The sequence below is a fragment of the Ochotona curzoniae genome, unplaced genomic scaffold (assembly GCF_017591425.1).
Source record: "Ochotona curzoniae isolate NIBS_2020 unplaced genomic scaffold, NIBS_Ocur_1.0 scaffold_4921, whole genome shotgun sequence".
NCBI lineage: Eukaryota > Metazoa > Chordata > Mammalia > Lagomorpha > Ochotonidae > Ochotona > Ochotona curzoniae.
In genome coordinates this window covers 263,552-272,510 of record NW_024467125.1, presented here as the reverse complement: position 1 = coordinate 272,510, position 8,959 = coordinate 263,552, and the positions used below count along the sequence as shown (strand labels likewise).

The 8,959-nt window shown below is 44.2% G+C and overlaps 1 protein-coding gene across 1 annotated transcript; it reads left to right on the top strand.

Annotated features, from left to right (window-relative positions):
• The first annotated feature begins 1,934 nt into the window (after window positions 1–1,934).
• Window positions 1,935–2,891, top strand: LOC121149986 (olfactory receptor 7A10-like). Its single transcript, XM_040970615.1, has one exon. It carries the CDS (start codon window positions 1,938–1,940, stop codon window positions 2,889–2,891), a length of 954 nt encoding a protein of 317 aa, XP_040826549.1. The 5' UTR covers window positions 1,935–1,937.
• Window positions 2,892–8,959: the final 6,068 nt, after the last annotated feature.

The window sequence follows — 8,959 nt, the reverse complement described above, 5'->3', positions numbered from 1 at the left end:
TGTCAATGATTATCAAATGGGAGAAAAATGTTGGCTGTCCTAGGGTGATAAGCATTGCTAATGAAGAAATGAGGGTAGGAAAAGATCATTTTTTTTAAATATAAGACTTGTTTATTTTTGTTGAAATGGCAGATATACAGAGAGGAGGAGAGAAAGAGAATAAGATCTTCCATCTGATGATTCACTCCCCAAGCTGCCACAATGACTGGAGCTGATCCATTCCGAAGCCAGGAGCCAGGAGTTATTCCAGGTCACCCTCTGGTGTAGGGTCCCAAGGACTTGAGCCGTTATTGACTGCATTCCCACGCCACAAGCAGGGAGCTGCATAGGAATCAAGGCAGCCCGGATTAGGACTGGCCCCCATTTGGGATCCTGGTGCGTGCAAGGCGAGGACATTAACCTGTATGCTATTACACCGTGCCCAAAAAGATCAATTCTAATAGACATTGAGTGGTATAAGTTCTCTTGAGGTTATATACCCAACTTTGCAGTACTTGTGGATGTGAGTCATTTTCTGTGTGTGGGCACATGTAGAGCAGAGAGATGTTAATAGTTTGATCGTGAGAAGGGACCTTGTTGTCCAACACATGAAACTGCTTAGAGCAGCCCCTGTCCCAGGAACAGCTTGTGCAGACTGAGTCACAACCCTGACCTGAACAGTTGCTCTAACTGACTGTCAGGAAAGGACCAGCTGACAGGAAAGGACCAGTTGACAGGAAAGGACCAGTTGAGGGGAAATATCTGCATGGAAATCATGATAGTAGCAGCTGCTGAAACTCACATGTCTCAGGGTCTTCTGTCTTCTCTCACTGTGCTCTCACACGACTCAGTGTAATCTTAATCAAACAGTAAGTACAACTTTATCTAAGACACCTGTTTGAGAGTTATTACATCACCGGTGAGTTGGATACACTCAAGGCTTTCCCATCACTCTCATTTCTCCTGTTATTTCAGCACTTGCCTGGTGTACTGTAGGATGTGAGAACTTTATCCTTGTGTTTATTGTCTTCCCATCTATAAATTTGCCACTGTTGTCAGCTTTCTTTCTGCCATGGTGTTATTTGATGTGCACTTCCGTTTATTTCAGTACAGTGAAATATTATTTAGAAGTTAGATTGATATGTTTCAAAATGTTTGATACAAAAATATATATCTTAATCCATACTTACAGAGGTCATCAAAATTCAAACAGATTCATTTTGCAAAATGTATGCACAAAAATAAGTGAAGCTTTTAGCTGCATTTGTAAGACAATTTAATAGATGTTCTGTAAATTCTAAGAGGATGTGTGATAGTTTGTATGTTTTCTGTTGTCAAAGTCACTAACTCATCCCGGGTTCCACAATCATGTATATCAAATCTACAAAAATGTAATTCTTCAAATGGAGTCTTCCTAAGTCAATTTCATATATGTTTCCAACACACTCCATGCTGAGTCTTATTAGCTGACATCCTCTGTGATTCCTTTTTGCTTAACATGACTGAGTCATTACTAAATTTCGTAGCACTTCTGCCTTCACATATCCTGTGTGCATGAGGATCATTGTATTTCACAATTAAAACTGAATCTCTTAAGGTACAAGGAACTACACCTTATACATTGCTTCTTCCCCTGTACTTTCTTTCATGCATTCAATTTGAAAACCAATGATGAATTTTTAACCACTGATGAATAAATATTATTCAAATGACCAGAAATATTTCATTATAGGTGAGAAGCATTTGATGGTATAGGGAAGCATTGAGGGTAAAAATGAATGATTGTTCTGTGATCCCACTGGGAAGTATCAAAATGAGTACCAAGCCATCTGTAAATGTCAGAATTATATTCTGAATAGGGAAACACAAATTTGGAATTTTTGCTGTGTTGGTTACATCTGTACTTAATGAATGAGATTCAGGTTCAACTACTTCTTTCTGATAGTGAACTGCATGACATGAAACTGAACAACCAAACTCAGATTTCAGAATTCCTTCTCCTTGGATTCTCAGAGGACCTAGCACTGCAGCCTATCATATTCGGACTGTTCCTCTCCATGTATGTGATCTGTGTCATTGGGAACCTATTGATTGTCCTGGCCATTTTCTCAGACAACCACCTCCACACGCCCATGTACTTCTTCCTCGCCAACCTGTCCTTCTCTGACATCTGCTTCATTACTACCACCATCCCCAAGATGCTGTTGAATATCCAGACGCAAAGCCAAATCATCAGCTATGCAGGCTGCATCACACAGATGTTCTTCTTCATAATCTTTGCAGAATTAGATAACTTTCTTCTAGCTCTGATGGCCTATGACCGGTTTGTGGCCATCTGTCACCCCCTGCACTACATGATCATCATGAATCCTCGACTCTGTGTGCAGCTGGTTCTATTGTGCTGGACCATCAGTTTCCTGCTTGCATTGCTACACAGCTTATTGGTGCTGAGGCTGAACTTCTGCACGCACATGGAAATCCAACACTTTTTCTGTGAGTTGAATCAGGTGATCCAAAGAGCCTGTTCTGACACCTTTCTCAATGACCTCATGATATACTTTTCAGCAGTGTTGCTGGCAGGTGGTCCCCTCTCTGGGATCCTGTACTCCTACTCCAAAATCACCTCCTCTATCCGTGCCATCTCATCAAAACTGGGCAAATATAAAGCCTTTTCCACCTGTGCCTCTCACCTCTCTGCTGTCTCTTTATTTTATGGCACAAGCTTAGGTGTGTACCTCACTGCGAGTGCTGCTCCAAGTTCAGTCTCAACTGCAGCAGCCTCTGTGATGTACACAGTGATCACTCCCATGCTCAACCCCCTCATCTACAGCCTGAGGAACACAGACATGAAGACAGCTATAAAAAGACTGTTGTTCCCTAATGGATCGTGGGGCCCACACTATTGGGGCTGAGCAATGTCAGTAATTTCAGGTCTCAAGTCTCACGGTCAGACACTGTCATGTATTTATCAGGAGGAAGCAGAGCTTGCTTAGTCTGTTCACTGTCCTTTTTTAACTGCTTAATTCCTCCGATTACACTGCAGATGACTGAGCCATTGCATTGCACTGTGTGTTATCTGGTAAGTCAATAGTTGTCATTTGTTTTAACTTTTCATTAAGACCATGAACAAAAAGGTTAAATCGCTTGACTGAAGAGAAAAAAAAAAAAAAAAGAAGAAGAAGGATGGGGCAGTTGAGGAAGGGTTATATGACAAATTTCTTTGATTTTTGTTTAACAAATACATTAAACCTGCTCACTTTATACCCATAAGACATTTAAAAATATAATTGTAAAAGTTATAAGAATATCCCCATCCAATTGTTAAACTCACGTAATTCAATGTTGGTATCTTTGCTGCTGGGATAGAAATTTTGGCAAAACTCTTGTATCTTCATTGGCGTTCTAAGAAATTGTCCTACTCCTGGCATGATGGCAAATTATCAGAAAACGGTCCTTCTTGTAATTCATCCCATGAGTCTTCTGGAAGGTGATACACTGCCAGTTTATGGTTGTTTTCAATAGCTTTCACAAGCTACCTATCATTACTTAATAAGACTTAAAATACATATGCAAGAAAAAAATCCTATGAAGTTTATTGTATCTGAAGTACAAAGAACAAAGAAATCTGAGTACCTCAGTGACATACATTTCCACATATCTCAATGAGTGCTGTTTACGTGTCAAATTTCTAGAAATGCCACACTCTTTCCGAGACACGAATAAGAAACTTCATGAAAATATGACTCAGCAGGTTCAGCTAATGCTTGCAATGTCATGATCCCACATGGAAGCATCTGTCTGATTTCCAGCATTCCTCTTTGATCCACTCCTGGATAGTGCATCTGGGAAGGCTGCAGATGTGTGGATTCCTGCCACCCAACTGGAGACCATGATTAAGCTCCTGGCTTCACTGAGGCCTAGCCCTGGCTATCATTCCCTCCCTCTCACTCTCTCAGTCTTTTTGTATGTAAAATAATGGTCTCTAAAATTATGACACAAAGATAGTAAGGCAGTAGTTATTTTTTACTTTAGAAACGAAACCAAATTATTTCTCATCTTTATTTTAAATTTTGTAGCAACATTGCAATGCCATTTTCCAGGAGGATAGTATTAACACAATTTTTTTTTTTAAATTTTAGGTTCCTTTATCAAAAATATCAAATGTTTTATAATATATGAAGCCAAACTTTGAGAAAATTCTATACCTAGAAATAACACAACAACAAAAATAAAACTATACATAAAATTTTAAAATATTTTTAACCAGAGTTATCTTGCCATTTTAAAAAAAAATTGTTTTTCATTTGTTATAGTTAAAAGGAAAAAGGAGTCAAAGAGAATAAAACGGTGAGAGAGAGAGAGAAAGAAAGAGAAATTAATTAATTAATTAATTAATTAATTAATTTCCTATTCCCAAAGTGGTCATAACAGCTGAAACTAGATTAGGTCATACAACATGAAGGCAGAGATTCAAACCATGTAAGCCATCTTCCATCACATTCTCAGGCACATTACAAGGACAGTGGATCTGACATGGAACACAACTGCCTAGGCTGCCATGTCCCTAGGCCACTATTATAGTGTTGGGAGAAGAGTAGCAAGTAGCTGGTAGGCATTTTGGGCCTGGTTATGTCAATTCTGTGCTAAATATCCCACTATGCCAGCAGAGTTATTTATCCTTTTTTAATGATTTGTAAAGTGATAACTGGAGAATTTGGAGAACTCTAGGCTGTAACATGTCACTGTGGCTCATGTCTGGGGAGCTGTAGCTTTCCTGGGGCAGTGAGGCTGGGGACATTTTCAAGTGGGAGTGGCTGAGAGCAAGTTTGACAGGGGAAGAATGACATCTGTGATCTTCAAAACACTGGACCAGTGCACTTGCAGGAAAATAGGTAACATAGATGGTTTATACAGGGAAACTGTAGGTCACATCTGGGTCAGGATGAGGAGCATGCTGACATTGAGGACCCGGGCTGGGCTAAATAGCATCACACACTGCCTGCTGATGCAAGCAAAGGCTGATGCTAGGTGTTATACCTGACTGGGCTAGGCCTTAGTAGCTGACCATGAATGTCAGAACAGGGATGAGCCTCATGAAGTTGGCCCACAGCACCAACCACAGCAAAAAATAATTGGGCATAGATTATGTACTAAATTTGCGGACTTGCCTCCGTACGACTTGAATACTCAATGGTTGACATGGAGATTTTGGGTGGTAACAGGCCAAGGCAGGTGGACAACAAACTCATTTGACCGGAGCCCACCTGACACTTTTGCGATCTGGGACTGTGAAGAGACCAAGTGGGACCAGCACATGTAAGGGCCAGGACTGAGGGCAGATCATAACAAGCAGGAACAGTGTGCCTGCTGGCACGTGTGAGATCTGGTGCATGGAGTAGAAATGGTAGCAAAACTAGGAGAATTACCCTATAGGTCTGCAGTTTCCCCCTGGGGAGCACAAGATTTAGGGCTTATTGAGGCACAGGCCAGGCAAGTCTTCAGTACACATCAATATTTCTGTGGACCAGGTCTCAGGGCAGTCCATGCTGGGCCAGTCCTAAGCACATGCAGGCATGCAAGAGACCAAGGACAGGATGTATGATCTGTCCAACTTGGATGGGCCACTGTATCCACTAACAAAAGTGCAGTCTGCAGACCTAATGTCGGGGACTCAAGCCAAAATCACTGCTGAAAGACAGTGACCAAGTCCTTGGCTTTCTCCAGGCCCAAGACAGATCTTCCCTCAGGGGAAGTACACCATGAGGGAAACTTGGAAACTGGATTAAAGTCTAGCTCTGCCCTGCAGGTAACATTTGCAGCAGGACTAGTATGGGAGGGGTTTGGGCCTTGTGGGGGCGGCAACTGCAACTCTGAGCGGTTTGGCAGCTCTGGGGAGTACACCCGTCTGCCAGACCAAATGCTGGGGAATCAAGCCAAAGCTGCTGCTATACGGCAATGACTGAGCCCTTGGCTTTGGGCAGCCAGTACACCAAGTTGTTCCAGGCTCTGCCTGCTGGCAGCCCAGCAGCAAACTCTGGGGATTTTAGGATATGTGATTGCTGCCTAGGAACACCCATGGATAAGGCCAGTTTTACTGTAGGTGAGAGATGAATTCTGGGTGATTCCCAGTAACAGTGTCATAAACATTTTGGGCAAGCATGCGGACTGAGACCTGATTTTTTGGAGGGGTTATCCATAATTTCTATTCAGACCAGACTGATTCACCAGCTCAATTAGGAATCCTGAGATGGGCTGTTAGCATAGAGCATCACTGACTGCCATACACGAGTCCACATCAAAGCTATGGAAGGGGGCCTTTCTGGCAGGGATAGGGACCATTACCTGATTTGGTGGTGGAGTATTGGAAGCATTTGCCAGGGTCAAGACACTAATTAGCATTCAAGAGATCCTGGACTGGCGGTTGACTCTTTGGGGGAAGTTGTGCCCAACCCTGGGGAAATACAAGTCCCGCAAGTTACCTTGCGAGCTGGGGTGGTGATGGGCTAATCTAGGAGTGACCATGGGGCCTGCCATCACTTACTGGTAAAGGAACCGAGAGCAATATGGGCAGGTCAAGGCAGCACCACCCAAAGGTGCATCCTGAAATAGGATATGGGATGGGCCGAGCTGCAACTAGAAGGGGGCAGACCAGGCAGGGCCAAGCAAACTTCAAACCAGAAAAAAGAACAGATATCAGGAAGGAGCAAATGTCATTCTGACTTAGGCTCTTACATCAACTGGTCTGCATGAGGCAAGGATACAATGCCACAGTATCAAAGGCAAAGGCTCAGACAGGTGAGGGGCTAATCCAACTAGGTCAGAGCGACGACTGGCATGCATGCAATCTAGGGCTGGGAATAGACTCGGTTGGGAAACTGTGAGAGAATACCCTACCTGGGTTGGGATTCCCACAGGAGGGTTGGTGGCTGCGTTCTGCTCTGCATATGGCTGCAATCTCCCTTGGCACAAGTGTGGACTGGAGCTGGGTACACATAGCCAAGCAAGAATCCTGCACCATCTGACACTCTGGAAAACCTAGGTAGATGTAGGATGGACTAGGCTAGGTTTCTGCCCATATGAGCTTTGTGTGAGCAATGTCTGTGTATGGACAAGCCTTGGCTGGGGTGAAATATCCAACACCAAGAACTAGAATGTATTGAAGGGCAGCAATGAGGGCTGGCCCATGGAACCACTAGTATGTGCAAGATCTGCATAGGGAGAGGTTCTGAAGGAGGAGCTTGGGAAACACTTCTTTCAGAACAAAGTCCCTACAGGTGAGTGCAAGATCCACAATATGGAGCAACCCAGACCAGGCCAGAAGAAGATACCTACCATCATATATATTGCAGAGGTGGAGGCAGACCTGGCTGAACCCATTCACATCACCGACTGGCAAATCCAAGCACCGGGATAGAGCATGGGCTGAGCAAGTTTCGGTCACAACACATACCAGTGCACATTGAACAATGCCAAGATGAGGTGAGCTGTACCAGATGTGCTTGCAGGGCCCAAACAGCACATGTGGGAACCAGGAGGGAGGAGGCAAAGCCAGGAGGGAAATGTGGGTTCCCCATCTTGACAACAACAGCAGAACATGAGTTGGGTTGGGGGCTACAACACCTGGGGCCCTTATGCAAGCTAGATTAGAGAAGGGCCAGGTTGGGCTGACTGTTCCGACTGTTCTGAGTGGTGTAAGCAAAAATTAGAGTGGGTGAAGGTTGGTTGGGTTTTGCCACATCATCAGCTGGCAGAGGCTGGCACTGGGGCTAATTTTGTTAAGTTAAATGCCAGAAACACTTAGAGAGTGCAGAATCTGGGAGTGAAAGTGGCCTAGTAGGGAGATAGTGTGCACTCTCCTCATGGGTTACCACTCCCACTGGAGGGCATGAAAACCAGCACAGGGGCAGGGGTGGCTAGATAGAAAGGCACCTGACAGTGTGTGTGTGGGCTGGATAGTAGGTTGCATGGGCTGAACTACACTTCAATGCCCAATGACATGTATGAGAGCTAAATGGGATGTGGGATAGACTGAACAAACCTGTGGATGCATAATGGCATGCATGGGAATGAGGATAGGGGGCAGGCCTGGTGGGGGTTATGAGGATTCACCCCAACTAGGCTGCAGCTCCCACTGGTTTGCATGAGGACCCAGTATGAAGTGGGTAGGATTGAGCTGGACTACAACACCCATTGGTTCACGTGGAAGACAGGGCTGGAAAGAGAAATGACCCAGCAAGTGCAACCACTAGCATGAATGTTAGCTGATTGGGGTGACAGATGGTTCCGGACCCTGTACTGGCTAACTCACACAAAAATCAGGATTGGGATAATCTCAGCTGTTTCTTTGGTGATCCCTCCAACTGAACTACTGATCTCAGAACCTCAACCATACAGAGACTATGTCAGCCAATGAATTCTGAATAGGTTTTCATCGTAATTGGAAAGGTGAGATTGGCAGCAAATCAGACCTGTTGAACTATCAAAACTGCTTAAGCAGGACCCTCGGAGCATGCCTCACATTCGGCACCTGGGAAGGTTGAAAGGCTGGATGGGGATTTTCCCTTTGTTTCTTTCCTGACCCCAGCTGGACGGAAAAAAAATGATATTAGTGTGGAAACAATGGTATTACCCACTTTCCTGCAGCCCATGACCCTTTGTACCCTCATCAACTCTGTCAGATTATTAAAAAAAGTGTTCAGAAGTACAATACATTTTTTTTAAAAAAAGAGTGTAGTCTGTGGGTATGCCAGATAGGGTTGCATTGATGCACCTGCCAAGACACACAAGACCCTGATTGGGAAGTAGGGGAACTTTTGGACACCCTTTTGGGGCTGAGGCTCCTAGTGGTGAGTATGAGAAGCAGGGTTGTGTGCAGACCATTCATGGCCAGGCCAGAGCATTCATCAGCATGTGTGTGGGCTTTCTGGGGAAGGTCATTCTGGGATAGGCCCCAGGAGAGTGTTAATTGCAAGAGCCATCA